General features: G+C 44.6%; 1 protein-coding gene across 1 annotated transcript in view; it reads left to right on the top strand.

Annotated features, from left to right (window-relative positions):
• Positions 1-10,385, top strand: part of LOC126234554 (neural cell adhesion molecule 1-like) — a 91,644-nt gene extending 81,259 nt beyond the window's left edge. Inside the window, exon 8 of the mRNA XM_049943254.1 lies at positions 9,796-10,385. Coding sequence (XP_049799211.1) covers positions 9,796-9,914 — 119 coding nt within the window. The 3' untranslated portion in view covers positions 9,915-10,385. The remainder of the gene's footprint in view (positions 1-9,795) is intronic.
• The last annotated feature ends 7,742 nt before the right edge of the window (positions 10,386-18,127 follow it).

Genomic DNA, 18,127 nt, shown 5'->3' with positions numbered 1-18,127 from the left:
CCCGCTTGTTAAGTGATATAAAGGATAACAAGTTGTATATTTTTACTTCGATTTGGTGTATAACGGATGCTCGCAAGGTATCTGTGACTATTCTTCGCGTGCTCTTTGAAGTCGGTTTTTTGGGGGTTTGGGTCAAGTTGCATTTTTGCTGCTGTGAAAACTAATTCCATCACCAATTGTGATAGTACTTAGATATGCACATCATTGTACGTCATAGATTATAGTGTGACAGTTTACTTTAAATGAGGATAGGTCCTCATATATTCTAGGGGTTTTCTCATCTACAAGAATTATACAGGATTTTTATATTGAAAAGAAAGAGAGAGAGACCAGGTTTGTTCGTTTGGTCTTCTGATTGTATGCTGTTTAATTCTGGGCTTTTAATGTTTTTCATGTTCTCTTATAAATCCGCGATGTCAAATAGTTTCACGACTAACAAGTATATGTATACATTTTACTCTGTTGTGCTGGATGTACACAGAGACTCGTCTTAACTCTGCTACTTTCATTTTATAGTTTTAAGTGTTTCTATTACCCACCACTTTATGTAAAGCTTGCTGGAGTACACCTCGATATACACTATAAGTATACTCTTTTATTATGCTGCGGCCTGAAGATGTCATAATGGAATGTCGAAACTGGTAGCAAAAATAAAATAAAATTATATTGCATCTCAACTGCACGGCTGTTGTCGAAATTTTGTCAAATATTTGACCAGCCGCTGTCCCATGTCCACAAGGAATCAACAGACGCGATTGCGGAAATGGAGCGATTTATCTGACGTCCAAAAGGGCATGATCATTAGCTTTTGGGCAAAGAGTAGAAGCGTTTCCGAAAGGACTAAGTCTGTAGACTGCTCCAGTGCCTACGTGGTTAAAATATACCATCCACGGCACAATGGCGCTATCCAAAACCAGCACCGAGCCAACTGCGATGCATTACAGGCCATAGATGACAGGGGTGAATGACGAATACTGAGATATGTATGGGCGAATACATGAGCAACTGTTGAGCAATTGACCACCCAGATGAACCAAGGGGTTAACAACAGTATCTGCTTGACGACTATTTAGAGAACGTTGCTGAGAATGGGCCTCTGCAGCGGGCGTCCGGTTCATGTACCCATGCTGACTGCTGCTCATCGGCGACGAAGACTGGAATTTGCGCTCCAGTACCTCAACTGGACGTCCTCTGAGTGGCGACAGGTGGTCTTTTATGATGACTCGCGTTTTATGTTCCATCGCCGTTCGCGTGTACGGCGTTAAATGTTTGAAAGCAAACACCATGCAACGATCGTCGGAATGGTCCACGCTGGAGGAGGGAGCTCTGCGGAATATTTTCACGCCACTCCCTGGACAATAGGTCAGTGCAACTACAAGTAAGTATCTATCCTTCGGGACCATGTCCACCGCTACATGCAGTTTCTTTTACCTCGTAACGATGCCATCTACCAGCAGGACAACGAAACGTATGACACAGCTCGAAGTGCACGTGCGTGGTTCGAAGAGCACCAGTATGAGTTCACCGTTCTCCCCTGGCCACCAAACTCCCCGGATTTAAATTCAACAGAGAATCTGTGGGACCACCTCGATCGATCGGGCTGTACGCGCTATGGATCCTCAAACCTAACTCAGGTGGTCACGACACTGGAGTCGGCATGTCTTCACATCCGTGTCGGTACCTTCCAGAAACTCACTGACTCTCGTCCTGAATGTCTTGCAGCGGTCCGCGCTGCAACAGGTGGTTATTCACGGTTATGACAGGTGGCCACATTAATGTGACTAGACAGTTCATATTGGTTAACTCTGCTACGAACATATGCTCTTGGTCTTTTTAATAGTAAACTACTCTGTGATGCCAAACGCCTCTTTGCAGCTTCCGTCAGTGGAGTTGGCTCAGTATCTCCGACAAACTTCCGCGCTTATTAACGAACCTGTAACTCAACGCGCTGCTCTTCTTTGGATTTACTCTGTTTCCTCTGTCAGTTCCATCTACCAACTGTTTCCGGACAGTTGTCAATTCCTCTGGTGTCCGTTGTCAACAGGTGCAGTCCCTATCCATCTTTAATCTGTGTTTATCCATGCAGCCTGGAACATAAAACTAGCCAAAGCAGTCACTAGATTAAATCTAACTAATACCGCTACGTTGCTTCTGGTTGTCACTATGCACCAAACTCAGCCCATGCTACACTAATGCTTGAAACATACACAGTCACTTAGAATTAGTTAATCAACAGTAGTTAACAGAGTCAGATATACAGTCACTATCCACTTTTCCAGAGCAACAGTGGAGAACAAATACTTAACTAAATACGGTCTAGAAACAAACTGTTGGCGTCTGCACTCGACTTCGCGGCTGCTGACTCCGCAGATAAAAACTGGGCGTATTGTAACGGCTGTTCGTTGATAGACAGTCCACATTGTGCGGTGGTGCGCGCACTACAAACGTTGCTTCCTGTGAAGAGAGGTATACATATTGCTGGTTGGCTTTCACCTAGGATGCCGACACGACCTTATAGCTTAGGTTGAGTAACAAGAAGTATCAGCCTCAACACTTTACCGTCCTCGGCTGAAACATCTGCATGCCAAACTTGCGGTGATAAAGTGCTTGCACAATGTATTGACAAAAACAGGACGAGCACTTAACTACCTAACCACATCTGTATGACTCTGAGATGAGTTCATTCTAATAGCCGTCCATGTTACAGCCAATTTTTCTAGTAAATACACAACTCAAAAAAAGTTTTGCATCACCTCGGATCTGGAAGTTCCGGAACGTGTACAGAAAATTGGAATAGAGGTCAACATAACCATCATTTCTGCCCTTTTTATTCCTCATGAAAACCACACATTGCATGTTGTACCACCATACGGCGAGACCTTCAGATGTGGTGGCCCAGACCGCTGTACAAACCGGTACCTCTAATACCCAGTACCACTTCGTCATGCATTGATGCATGCCTATATTCGTCATGGCATACTATCGACAAGTTCATAAAGGCACTGTTGGTCCAGATTGTCCCAATCCTCAACGGCGATTCGGGGTAGATCCCTCAGAGTGGTTGGTGGGTCACGTCGTCCATAAACAGCCCTTTTCAATCTATCCCAGGCATGTTCGATAGGGTTGATGCCTGAAGAACATGCTGGCCCTCTAGTCTAGCGATGTCGTTATCCTGAAGGAAGTCATTTACAAGCCTTGCACGATGGGGGCGCGAATTGTCGTCCATGAAAACGAATGTCTCGCCAAAGTGCTGCCGATATGGTTGCACCATCGGTCGCAAGATGGCATTCACGTATCGTACAGCCGTTACGGTGCCTTCCATTACCACCAACGGCGAAGGTCGGCCCCACATACTGCTACCCAAAAAGAGCAGGGAACCTCCACCTTGCTGCACTCGCTGGATAGTGTGTCTAAGGCGTTCAGCCTGACCGGGTTGCCTCCAAACACGTCGCCGGCGATTCGGCGATTGTCTGGTTGAAGGTATGTGCGACACTCATCGGTGAAGAGAACGTGATGCCAGTCCTGAGCGATCCATTCGGCATATTGTTGGGCCCATTTGTACCGCGTTGCATGGTGCGGTTGCAAAGATAGACTTCGCCTTGGACGTTGGGAGTGAAGTTGCGCATCAGGCAGCCTGTAGCGCACCGTTTGAGTGGTAACACGACGTCTTGAGGCTGCAAGAAAAGCATTACTGAACACAGTGGCATTGCTGTCAGGGTTCCTCCGAACCATAATCTGTAGTAGCGGTCACCCCCTGCAGTAGCAGCCCTTTGATTCATTCCGAGACGCCTGGACACTTCCCTTGTTGAGAGGCCTTTCTGGCACAAAGTAACAATGCGGACGCGATCGAACCGCGATATTGACCGTCTAGGTACGGTTGAACTACAGGCAACACGAGCGGTGTACCTCCTTCCTGGTGGAATGACTGGAACTGATCGGCTGTCGGATCCCCTCCGTCTAATAGGCGCTACTCATGCATGGTTGTTTACATCTTTGGCCGGGTTTAGTGACATCTCTGAACAGTCAAAGGGACTGTGTTTGTGATACAATATCCAAGTCAAGTTCTGGGAACCGGGGTGATGCAAAATTTTTGGTTATGTGTGTAATTCTTTTATCAGGATGGGTATAGTAGTTGCCTTCTGTTGCTGGCGTCTAAATTAAAGTGTTTATTCAGCGTAAGTAAGCAGTAAGAATATTGTATAGAGTAGATAACCAAACATCTTGCAGAAATATTTTTGAGGCTTTGGAAGTTTTACGCCCACTTTTAAGTACATTTAATAGTTAATTTTTATACTGTTTATAATAGATATAAATTTTTACTGGAAATTTATCATCGTAATCACAGTAAAGACACAAAAATAATTTTCCTTTCGACTTTGTCTCCTTGTGCGGTGTTCAGAGTGGAATTATGTATGTTCTGATGCAAATGTATCCAACAAGTTACTAGCTATTATAAAAAATGAAGAATGCATACAAATCAAAAAGAAAATTAAAAACAGATTTCATTAATCACACATTTTTTTAAACTACTTACATTCAAGCATTGATAATTCCAGCGGGTTATAAGGGAAATAACAGTGTCAATTATAAAGTTGCACAGGAAGCCGCCGTTTACTGTAAACACGTCGGTTGATGTAAATGTACGTAAATATTTTATTTGAAAATGTTAAGTGGGGTCATAAGGGGCATGATAAAGGTAGCTACTCAAAAAAAAATTATTACAAGACTTGTTAACGTATTGTGGTATCTAAATGTTTATATCACAATTTAGAAATAAACAAAAAGGACAACATCTTGACATAATTCAGTGGCGATCACTGCAAACAAACACAATAAGGAATAATAAGGGTTAATCTCCCCTTCATCAGTCACCAAAGATGGAAAACAAAATGAGAATGGCCAACGATATGTTGACAAATCGCTTCATTATTCTTCAAAGCAACCATCATTCCATTGTCCATAAGTGATATAGGTAAAGTTAATAACTCAGTGCGGACCGCTACACGCAGGGTTTAATGACCCAATGATGACGAGGTTAGTGATGGAGCACAAGCTTGTAATGGGTAAGGATAGTGTTACAAATCTTTCGTTGGTTGTTGAAAGCAACCGTCCAAGATTTTTCTATGATCATTTTATCTAAGTAACAGATAACCCTTATCTGAATGGTTGTACAAAGCTTTGAAACACACTTCTCTCGTAAGTGATTATAGTGTCGCGGTGACCGTGTCAATCAGTTTTGTACAGACAGCGCGGTGACGATACTCATCTGGATATCGACCTGGAGAGTGTCTGCAGTGCTGACAGTTGCAGCGGCCAGGAGTAGCCACATTCTGTAACCAGATGTAATACTACGCCGCTAGCCACCTTCTTTTAATTTCGAACCTGAAAGGTCTACATATCGCGAGAAATAGTTATGAAAGATGTGAATATCATAAGAAACATCAGTTTTTTTGGTCTGTTTAGCATTATAAGTATCTTTGCATGCCTTAACAAATGAGTAATGCGTATTCTTTGCTACCAGAGATTGTAGGATTGGGCAGAGCTCAGCCGAACGAGAGGGTCATTTGCGGAAAAAGAGAGAGAGAATGTTGTATCGTGGCGGAGTAATGAGCCTGGTTGGCCGACGTGAAGCGTTTTATTTGAGAGGCTGTCTAGTATGTAACTGAGGAAATAGGACGATTTTGAGAGGATCTTATAGACAGACGACAATTTTGGGAAAACGTAATATGCAGTGAGTTTTACTTGCAAGCCGAGTAATTACTGTAGTGTAAAGTTTTCACTGTGATTAACAACATTTATATGTTGGTATCCAGGATGAATTATCAGTCATGTGTTTGGTATTCTAATTATCTTTCTCCAGTCACTGTTAGTTAAATGTATTTCATTAGGAAAGCAGTAAGTAAGTCTTTGTTGTTGTTGTTGTGGTCTTCAGTCCAGAGACTGGTTTGATGAAGCTCTTCATGCTATTCTATCCTGTGCAAGCTTCTTCATCTCCCAGTACCTACTGCAACTTGCATCCTTTTCCATGGATTTTAATTCCTACTCCGAATTTTTCTTTTCTTTCCTTTACTGCTTCCTCAATATACAGATTGAATAACATCGGGGAGAGGCTACAACCCTGTCTCACTCCTTTCCCAACCACTGCTTCCCTTTCATGCCCCTCGACTCTTATAACTGCCACCTGGTTTCTGTACAAATTGTAAATAGCCTTTCGCTCCCTGTATTTTACCCCTGCCACCTTCAGAATTTGAAAGAGAGAATTCCAGTTAACATTGTCAAAAGCTTTCTCTAAGTCTACAAATGCTAGAAACGTAGGTTTGCCTTTTCTTGATCTTTCTTCTAAGATAAGTCGTAAGGTTAGTATTGCCTCACGTGTTCCAACATTTCTACGGAATCCAAACTGATCTTCCCCGAGGTTGGCTTCTACCAGTTTTTCCATTCGTCTGTAAGGAATTCGCGTTAGTATTTTGCAGCCATGACTTATTAAACTGATAGTTCGGTAATTTTCACATCTGTCAACACCTGCTTTCTTTGGGAGTGGAATTATTATATTCTTCTTGAAGTCTGAGGGTATTTCGCCTGTCTCATACATCTTGCTCACCAGATGGTAGAGTTTTGTCAGGACTGGCTCTCCCAAGGCCGTCAGTAGTTCTAAAGGAATGTTGTCTACTCCCGGGGCCTTGTTTCGACTCAGGTCTTTCAGTGCTCTGTCAAACTCTTCACGCAGTATCTTATCTCCCATTTCGTCTTCATCTACATCCTCTTCCACTTCCATAATATTGTCCTCAAGTACATTGCCCTTGTATAAACCCTCTATATACTCCTTCCACCTTTCTGCCTTCCCTTCTTTGCTTAGAACTGTGTTGCCATCTGAGCTCTTGATATTCATACAAGTGGTCCCCTTTTCTCCTAAAGTCTCTTTAATTTTCCTGTAGGCAGTATCTATCTTACCCCTAGTAATATGCGCCTCTACATCCTTACATTTGTTCTCTAGCCATCCCTGCTTAGCCATTTTGCATTTTCTGTCAATCCTATTTTTGAGATATTTGTATTCCTTTTTGCATTCTTCATTTACTGCATTTTTATATTTTCTCCTTTCATCAGTTAAATTCAATATATCTTCTGTTATCCAAGGATTTCTACTAGCCCTCGTCTTTTTATCTACGTGATCCTATGCTGCCTTCACTATTTCATCCCTCAAAGCTACCCATTCTTCTTCTACTGTATTTCTTTCCCCCATTCTTGTCAATTGTTCCCTAATGTTCTTCCTGAAACTCTCTATAACCTCTGGTGCTGTCAGTTTATCCAGATCCCATCTCCGTAAATTCCCACCTTTTTGCAGTTTCTTCAGTTTTAATCTACAGTTCATAACCAATAGATTGTGGTCAGAGTCCACATCCGCCCCTGGAAATGTCTTACAATATAAAAACTGGTTCCGAAATCTCTGTCTTATCATTATTTAATCTATCTGCAACTTTAGAGTATCTCCAGGCCTCTGCCATGTATACACCCTTCTTTTATGATTCTTGAACCAAGTGTTAGCTATGATTAAGTTATGCTCTGTGCAAAATTCTACCAGGCGGTTTCCTCTTTCATTTCTTACCCCAAATCCATATTCACCTACTACGTTTCCTTCTCTTCCTTGTCCTACTATCGAATGCCAGTCACCCATGACTATTAAATTTTCGTCTCCCTTCACTATCTGAATAATTTCTTTTATCTCATCATACGTTTCATCAATCTCTTCGTCATCTGCGGAGCTAGTTGGCATGTAAACTTGTACTACTGTGGTAGGCGTGGGCTTCGTATATATCTTGGCCACAATAATGAGTTCACTATGCTGTTTGTAGTAGCTTACCCGCACTCCTATTTCGCTATTCATTATTAAACCTATTCCTGCGTTACCGTATTTGGTTCTGTATTTAGTTAGCATAATGGCACAATTTCTCGTCACCAGGAACAATACGGGATATGAATGGTCGGTGCTCTTCACGAGCCATTGACGTCGAGCAAGTAGAGACCCACATACAGCCACCCCGCCGGTTTTAGTCATTGTGGCTTAGAGCGTGTTGTACCCATAGACCCGATTTCGCAACCTTCCCCATTGCATGCAAATGTCACATGACGGAGGAATGATTACATTTCATCGCATTAGACAGTTCTCGAGTACAGTGACATGTATCATTGTGGGTTAATGCGTTTAAACGATCTCCACCAAACCGTGAAGGTCTTCCTGAAGGTGGAGAGTCACTATCGTCAAAACAAACCTCCTTAAAAAAGAGAAAACCATTTTCTTGCCACGCTCTGTTCAACGCCCCTTGCAAGGAGAAAATGTTTGTGGCTTCCTCTGATTTTGCACCCATCGATTGCACTCAAACAGAAGAACGTCGAAAATGTTCCGATCGCACCACTTGGCACTGCATCTTCTAGCGTCCACAGCTTCACTAACTATCTCTAAATCCGAAAAAGACAATATGTTAATTCAAATAGCAACAGTGAACTACAGATAAAAAATGGCAATCGATACATAAATACTTGACAATGGAATGTTGTTGTTGTGGTCTTCAGTCCTGAGACTGGTTTGATGCAGCTCTCCATGCTACTCTATCCTGTGCAAGCTTCTTTATCTCCCAGTACCTACTGCAGCCTACATCCTTCTGAATCTGCTTAGTGCATTCATCTCTTGGTCTCCCTCTACGATTTTTACCCTCCACGCTGCCCTCCAATATTAAACTGGTGATCCCTCGATGTCTCAGAACATGTCCTACCAACCGACCCCTTCTTCTAGTCAAGTTGTGCCACAAGCTCCTCTTCTCCCCAATTCTATTCAATACCTCCTCATTAGTTATGTGATCTACCCATCTAATCTTCAGCATTCTTCTGTAGCACCACATTTCAAAAACTTCTATTCTCTTCTTGTGCAAACTATTTATCGCCCACGTTTCACTTCCATACATGGCTACACTCCATACAAATACTTTCAGAAACGACTTTCTGACACTTAAATCTATACTCGATGTTAACAAATTTCTCTTCTTCAGAAACGCTTTCCTTGCCATTGCCAGTCTACATTTTATATCCTCTCTACTTCGACCATCATCAGTTATTTTGCTCCCCAAATAGCAAAACTCCTTTACTACTTTAAGTGTCTCATTTCCTAATCTAATACCCTCAGCATAACGCGACTTAATTCGACTACGTTCCATTATCTTCGTTTTGCTTTTGTTGATGTTCATCTTATACCCACCTTTCAAGACACTGTCCATTCCGTTCAACTGCTCTTCGAAGTCCTTTGGTGTCTCTGACAGAATTACAATGTCATCGGCGAACCTCAAAGTTTTAATTTCTTCTCCATGGACTTAAATACCTACTCCGAATTTCTCTTTTGTTTTCCTTTACTGCTTGCTCAATATACAGATTGAATAACATCGGGGAGAGGCTAAAACCCTGTCTCACTCCCTTCCCAACCACTGCTTCCCTTTTATGTCCCTCGACTCTTACAACTGCCATAACTGCCATAACAGCATGAAAACATAAACGATACGAACATCTGCAGCAACCTAATAGACCAAAGTACACGGGGAACATTGTAATCGGAATTTAATATTACCTGCTTTCACATTGCTAGTGGGAGGCTATATCATACACAGCTTCCACCTAGCAATTAAGTTTCAACCTCGTACATCTGTTTCTACTTGATCCGCCGTGCCCAATGGCCGTTGTCTTCTACACTGTGGCCTGCGTCTTTCTAGTTCTGTTAGTTTCAGTTTGTAAACAAAAGGTCTCATGTTACAGTGGTCAAAGACGATTTCCATGCTGCCATGTCCGGGGGACACCGACCTCTGTCTGCGGTGCCACCAGCGGCTCTCGTGCTCCCCGTCATCGCCGCCGCTGTCGGCAGCGTCTGCCGTTGACGGAGACGCCGCGGGAGACCCAGACTCTGGCTGTGCAGCCTGTGGCGGTGCTACCAACTATGCGTTCCTCATCTCTCAGAAGACCAAGAAATCTGATAGTCATTAGCGGTGTGTCGGCTGAATGTCGAAGGGTTGACTTCTGCTGCAGGAAAGTCGAATAAGATGACTTTGACTCGACCTTACCACAGTAAATTACGCTGTCTCCTACAAAAGTGATGAAGTTACCAGTTATTGATGATTACAGAGTGAAGAACTGGATACGACAATGTGGATGAATGCCCAAAGAAACAAACTGGATTAAGCACACTCTTTAGGCTAAAGAATATCTACTTTCTTTGGTTTTTACTTTATTTGGACAACTGAAAGTTGATATGTTTTCGGTGGATAGTTCATCTGTATGTTGATACAAAATTACGTATTATAATACGACAAGAATAAAAAGTAAAACGGAAAACTTTTTAGTAGTTAGTACTACTGATTTCTTATTTTCATTTGGATAACGAGAATTGAGGACTAAGAAAAAAAAACAATAATTAGAAACATTACGAGAGTAGCGTGTTCTTGGTTTCACACAAACGTTAAGGGGCGTTTAATAACGAAACGAAGAACAATGTCAGAGTAGCTACATCAGCTACCGACCGTAGGGGTTCGAAGTGAACAGTTCCTTGTACAGTGGCATATTACAGATCACGATTGCATGTATACCCACTAACATTTGGAGAAAGTTGTTCCCTTTCTGTTTATGCCACATTTAATAGTCAGTCCATTTTATGAGGGGCAGTCAAATAAAAACCGAAGATCTTCCCAAACGAGAACAGAGAATGGGTACATTCAAAAGTAATCACCACACGCGCTAAGACATTTGTCCCACTTGGAGGCCAGTCGTTTCGCAGAACGCGGTCAGTCGCTAACGGATCCAAAACCGCACCCAATCTGGCACTTTCTCGTTTGACTGAAACCAATGTTCATGCATGTCTTTTTCAGGTCGCCAAAGATGCGAAAATCACGATGTGAAAGATCCGAGCTGTACGGAGGTTGTTGCAGAGTTTCCCCCGTTTGGCAGTGCGGGGGCGGGCGTTATTATGCAACAGTATGACTCCGCGCGGCAGCATTCCGAACAGCGAGAGGGCATACAGCAAACTCAATAGCGGAAATATCCCACATCTCCTCCCTACGAAGAAAGCTTTTCACACAAGTTCCGATGAGGTCATAATGACCTTCTTCTTCTACTACAGGGGCCCTCTGCTCGTCGATTTCCTCGAGTGTGGAACCACAATGAACACGCAGCGCTATGAAAACACTTTGCAGAAACTGTGTCGCACCATGATGTCAAAATGCCCGGGAATGCTGTGGGACGGAATCATCCTACTGCACGATAACGCCCGCAGGCAATCGGACGAAGGCTACGCTTCATCGGTTTGGTTGGGAAACACTGTAACATCCTCCGTACAGGCCGGATCTTTCACCGTGTGATTTTTACATCTTTGGCGACGTGAAGAAAGCCGACGTGGACGTCGGTTCCAGTCGGACGAGAAAGTGCAAGGGTGGGTGCGGTTATGGATCCGTCAGTGACCGACAGCGTTCTGCGAAACAGGAATTGATCGATTCATCTTCAAGTGGGATAAATCTTAAGGCCTTTGGTGATTACCTTTGAGTCGAACCATTCCACAGACAAGTTGTGACGGGTGTTCCTTTTTCGTCTGACTGTCTCTTGTATTTACAGTTTGTTTTATTCTGTGGTTGCATTTTCTGAGTTACTATGACGCTATTTGTCGGTGAAGATGTAAATCTCTAGGCAATAACTTTTTTAATTAAATTAATCCTAGGCTATTTTAATATCCGTGTAAATAGCATCTATCTACTGCCGATGTTCTTGAACCATTTTGGATGAACGAACCTCTTTAGTATAATCTACACTCCTGGAAATGGAAAAGAGAACACATTGACACCGGTGTGTCAGACCCACCATACTTGCTCCGGACACTGCGAGAGGGCTGTACAAGCAATGATCACACGCACGGCACAGCGGACACACCAAGAACCGCGGTGTTGGCCGTCGAATGGCGCTAGCTGCGCAGCATTTGTGCACCGCCGCCGTCAGTGTCAGCCAGTTTGCCGTGGCATACGGAGCTCCAACGCAGTCTTTAACACTGGTAGCATGCCGCGACAGCGTGGACGTGAACCGTATGTGCAGTTGACGGACTTTGAGCGAGGGCATATAGTGGGCATGCGGGAGGCCGGGTGGACGTACCGCCGAATTGCTCAACACGTGGGGCGTGAGGTCTCCACAGTACATCGATGTTGTCGCCAGTGGTCGTGGAAGGTTCACGTGCCCGTCGACCTGGGACCGGACCGCAGCGACGCACGGATGCACGCCAAGACCGTAGGATCCTACGCAGTGCCGTAGGGGACCGCACCGCCACTTCCCAGCAAATTAGGGACACTGTTGCTCCTGGGGTATCGGCGAGGACCATTCGCAACCGTCTCCATGAAGCTGGGCTACGGTCCCGCACACCGTTAGGCCGTCGTCCGCTCACGCCCCAACATCGTGCAGCCCGCCTCCAGTGGTGTCGCGACAGGCGTGAATGGAGGGACGAATGGAGACGTGTCGTCTTCAGCGATGAGAGTCGCTTCTGCCTTGGTGCCAGTGATGGTCGTATGCGTGTTTGGCGCCGTGCAGGTGATCGCCACAATCAGGACTGCATACGACCGAGGCACACAGGGCCAACACACGGCATCATGGTGTGGGGATCGATCTCCTACACTGGCCGTACACCACTGGTGATCGTCGAGGGGACACTGAATAGTGCACGGTACATCCAAACCGTCATCGAACCCATCGTTCTACCATTCCTAGACCGGCAAGGGAACTTGCTGTTCCAACAGGACAATGCACGTCCGCATGTATCCCGTGCCACCCAACGTGCTCTAGAAGGTGTAAGTCAACCACCCTGGCCAGCAAGATCTCCGGATCTGTCCCCCATTGAGCATGTTTGGGACTGGATGAAGCGTCGTCTCACGCGGTCTGCACGTCCAGCACGAACGCTGGTCCAACTGAGGCGCCAGGTGGAAATGGCATGGCAAGCCGTTCCACAGGACTACATCCAGCATCTCTACGATCGTCTCCATGGGAGAATAGCAGCCTGCATTGCTGCGAAAGGTGGATATACACTGTACTAGTGCCGACATTGTGCATGCTCTGTTGCCTGTGTCTATGTGCCTGTGGTTCTGTCAGTGTGATCATGTGATGTATCTGACCCCAGGAATGTGTCAATAAAGTTTCCCCTTCCTGGGACAATGAATTCACGGTGTTCTTATTTGAATTTCCAGGAGTGTATTTCCATCTTCTCGATGGTGGTGATAAAAATTGATCTGAAAAACAGTCATTCGATTTGTACAGGCGTGATTAGATTCGGTTATGAATTTTCTTGCTAAGCCTTAGCCCATACATTCAGTTCCAGTGTTTGTCAATGGATTGCGACAGTGCTATACCCTCACCTCCACGATCAGTTATAAATCCATTATCCAACCACAGCAGACGACGGTAGTTTCTGTTGCGTCTCGGTGACGCACTATATCCACTCCAAAATAGGCGAAACAGCACAAAGTGACGTGTATCTTGAAGGGATGAGAACACCAAACTCACGCACACCCCACTACTGGAGCCAGCCAGAGTGGCCGAGCGGTTCTAGGAGCTACAGTCCGGAACCGCGTGACCGCTAGGGTCACAGGTTCGAATCCTGCCTCGGGCATGGATGTGTATGATGTCCTTAGGTTAGTTAGGTTTAAGTAGTTCTAAGTTCTAGGGGACTGATGGCCTCAGAAGTTAAGTCCCGTAGTGCTCAGAGCCAATTTTGAACACCCCACTCCTGGGAACATTAGAACCGCCGCTTCACCTGGGATGACGCTCCTTAGAAGCCAAACTGATTGTCAAGCAGAGCTACTTCAAGAGCTGGACAGTGTCAGTGACAATACTGGAGTCTACTTCACCAGCGCTATTACATTAACAAATATTCACCTCCCTATGCTCTCTAGCATGCCGAAGCCATTAACCACTGGAAGAAAGTTGTAAACTGTTGGCTAACTACCGACAAACTGTTCTACTTGTCTCTTGTGACACCTCCTATCAAGAATGAACTACCGGAGAGCATTAACAGCACGGAACACGTCGATCTAAATAAACAAAAAATTCAGTTGTCGTATGCATGGAAGATCATCACTTGAGAATGGCTCAACTGATATGGCTGATTTATTTTTGTTTTGTTTTATTTGTAACTGTGAGGACAAAGTTTGTATGAAGTAAAACTTTTGGTTAATCCACCGGAGACGTCGGAAATATGTATAGTATTTTTATACGAAACTCTCAGTGAAAGAAATGTGACAGACAAATACGAAAATCTCAGTGAAAGAAAAGTGACAGACAATTTGGAAAAACTTTTGGTTAATCCACCGGAGACGTCGGAAATATGTATAGTATTTTTATACGAAACTCTCAGTGAAAGAAATGTGACAGACAATTTGGAAATTCTACTGTCACACGTTTTCATAACAAACAGGTGACGTTCAGTTTGACAGTTCTGCTGCCGCATGTTTTCATAACAAGAACAAATTCCGCATTGAATGAGGACAAAGTATGTATGAAGTAGAACTTTTGGTTAATCCACCGGAGACGTCGGAAATATGTATAGTATTTTTATACGAAAATCTCAGTGAAAGAAAAGTGACAGACAATTTGGAAATCTACTGTCACACGTTTTCATAAGAGAAATAGGTGACGTTCAGTTTGACAGTTCTGCTGCCGCATGTTTCCATAACAAGAACAAGTTCCGCATTGAATGTTGATATTTTTTGAAGAAGAATGGAATTGAAAGTAATATTTCAGGGTGTTATCTAGCAGTGGCGATCATACAGTTCGTGGTAATTTGCTGTGTTGCAAACATAAACCGGCTGCGAGAAACAATATGCACGCTGTACTGTGAAAGTGTGCGTCCTTGTTTTCCTTTACGCGGTCATTATTGAGATAAAACAGAAAAGCTGTGTTGATGGCTAACTTTGTAGTTCTACCTGTTCGTAGTTGAAAACCATGCGAAATACTGTCATTAAAGCCACTGTCCTCACAGATGCAGCAGCTGGAGAGAACAGGCTCTGCCACGGTATACTACGCCTTTCACATCGCTGGCAACGGGTTCTACACAACGCCGGTGACTACTTTGGACAGTAACAGGTGCAAACATGTAACTCTTTTGTATCGGTTGTGAATAAATAGTTGCCACTATTAAAGTTCCAACCCTCGTATGTAGCCAGACGAGACTTTCATCGATCGAAAACGGATAGTCTTTCACATTTCGTGCTATTGGTTGTGATCTTAGAAGAAAAATCGACTGACCGAAATCACTAACAACACTTCTCCATCTCATTGGTTCCACAGTCCTAAGCAAGAGAATACCAGGCATCTCTTGAGGGTGTAGCCGTACCGTATCTGTGTCTAGCTTACTTACTATCACATTGAGCTAAATGCCTCACAGGTCCATCTGACGTTAAACCTCAGAAGAAATACGCTGGGGATATTGGAAGCTGTATGTGCAACGTAAAGAATTATAATGCACCTGGGGAATCGCTTAAAAATTGCGATGCTGGCTTGAATACACTCCTGGAAATGGAAAAAAGAACACATTGACACCGGTGTGTCAGACCCACCATACTTGCTCCGGACACTGCGAGAGGGCTGTACAAGCAATGATCACACGCACGGCACAGCGGACACACCAGGAACTGCGGTGTTGGCCGTCGAATGGCGCTAGCTGCGCAGCATTTGTGCACCGCCGCCGTCAGTGTCAGCCAGTTTGCCGTGGCATACGGAGCTCCATCGCAGTCTTTAACACTGGTAGCATGCCGCGACAGCGTGGACGTGAACCGTATGTGCAGTTGACGGACTTAGAGCGAGGGCGTATAGTGGGCATGCGGGAGGCCGGGTGGACGTACCGCCGAATTGCTCAACACGTGGGCCGTGAGGTCTCCACAGTACATCGATGTTGTCGCCAGTGGTCGGCGGAAGGTGCACGTGCCCGTCGACCTGGGACCGGACCGCAGCGACGCACGGATGCACGCCAAGACCGTAGGATCCTACGCAGTGCCGTAGGGGACCGCACCGCCACTTCCCAGCAAATTAGGGACACTGTTGCTCCTGGGGTATCGGCGAGGACCATTCGCAACCGTCTCCATGAAGCTGGGCTACGGTCCCGCACACCGTTAGGCCGTCTTCCGCTCACGCCCCAACATCGTGCAGCCCGCCTCCAGTGGTGTCGCGACAGGCGTGAATGGAGGGACGAATGGAGACGTGTCGTCTTCAGCGATGAGAGTCGCTTCTGCCTTGGTGCCAGTGATGGTCGTATGCGTGTTTGGCGCCGTGCAGGTGAGCGCCACAATCAGGACTGCATACGACCGAAGCACACAGGGCCAACACCCGGCATCATGGTGTGGGGAGCGATCTCCTACACTGGCCGTACACCACTGGTGATCGTCGAGGGGACACTGAATAGTGCACGGTACATCCAAACCGTCATCGAACCCATCGTTCTACCATTCCTAGACCGGCAAGGGAACTTGCTGTTCCAACAGGACAACGCACGTCCGCATGTATCCCGTGCCACCCAACGTGCTCTAGAAGGTGTAAGTCAACTACCCTGGCCAGCAAGATCTCCGGATCTGTCCCCCATTGAGCATGTTTGGGACTGGATGAAGCGTCGTCTCACGCGGTCTGCACGTCCAGCACGAACGCTGGTCCCACTGAGGCGCTAGGTGGAAATGGCATGGCAAGCCGTTCCACAGGACTACATCCAGCATCTCTACGATCGTCTCCATGGGAGAATAGCAGCCTGCATTGCTGCGAAAGGTGGATATACACTGTACTAGTGCCGACATTGTGCATGCTCTGTTGCCTGTGTCTATGTGCCTGTGGTACTGTCAGTGTGATCATGTGATGTATCTGACCCCAGGAATGTGTCAATAAAGTTTCCCCTTCCTGGGACAATGAATTCACGGTGTTCTTATTTCAATTTCCAGGAGTGTATTACATCGCTTTCTCTTTACAGAAGGGTTAACTATAGTTTAACGTATCAGTGAACATGTGAAATTATTGTATAATTTTAAGCGAAAGATTTTGATGCTGTTTCTGCTAACAATCTCACATCCTCTTCAGCCCAGTGGTATTATATATGATATCTCCAGGTTTTTTTCTGGGGTGCGTAGGCAGCTGAAGTTTTTCTGGCCTGTGGTATCATGTACGACAGGCATTGTGGTTATGGAATCACAATTGTTCTTTCTACTGCTGAGCACCATGAGGTGACAGCACCGATTATAAACTTCGGATTCTGCAATCGCACAGCATGTCTGGGCGAAATAAAGATAAGGACATATCTTTTTCTAATTACAAGTGTTTTCACATGCTTTAGCATTGTTTTAAAACTGTACAGACATACCTCAGTTAATAACGAAATATAAATTAACATTATGACGGATTTATAAGCTTTAAACTTGGGTATCACATATGACACCTCGGGACTCAATTCCTACTTTGTTTAGATTAGATGATTTGTTGTTATATTTTGTCCACTTGATTATCAAGCTTGAAAGATGACGAGATCAATGAGTTGATCAACTGAATTAATCCAGACGAACCTGAGGGTGTTTGGTGAAGATGATGGTTTGATGCAAAGAGATCAAAGAGAAGAAAGTGCATCAGAAGAGGAAACTGTACTTCACGCTCAAATCATAGAAAGAAATGTTCTGGAGGCATTCAAATGAGAAAGAATAAAAGTGCTATTAAAAGAGTTACTCTCTTCCAATAGGTACTTTACTCAGAAAACTTATTTGCCTGAGTCGCACTTGTGCTAACCTCCAGTCTAATACTGCTGCCAGCAACTCAGCAAGCACAGATGAACTCAAGAACCCATTTGAATATTTTCCATATGCTTTCTTCGTTCATCTTTTGAGGATATGTCTCAGTTCACAAATATTAGGTGTGTCGGTAGAATAGGAAAATTACTTCATTCTACCAAAAGAAAAAAGCAGAAGTTTTGGGGAGTCAGTATTTTTGCAGAACTTTTAGGTGTACCACCACTAAGAATGTGCTGGCAGAGGTAAACTAGATACCCACCTACTGCAGACAATGTTTTAAAGGGAGAGGTTTTATCTCTTACTGATTATTCTAAAAT

This window comes from Schistocerca nitens, chromosome 2 (assembly GCF_023898315.1).
Source record: "Schistocerca nitens isolate TAMUIC-IGC-003100 chromosome 2, iqSchNite1.1, whole genome shotgun sequence".
NCBI classification, from domain to species: Eukaryota; Metazoa; Arthropoda; class Insecta; order Orthoptera; family Acrididae; genus Schistocerca; species Schistocerca nitens.
This window is presented reverse-complemented; position numbering and strand designations above follow the sequence as displayed.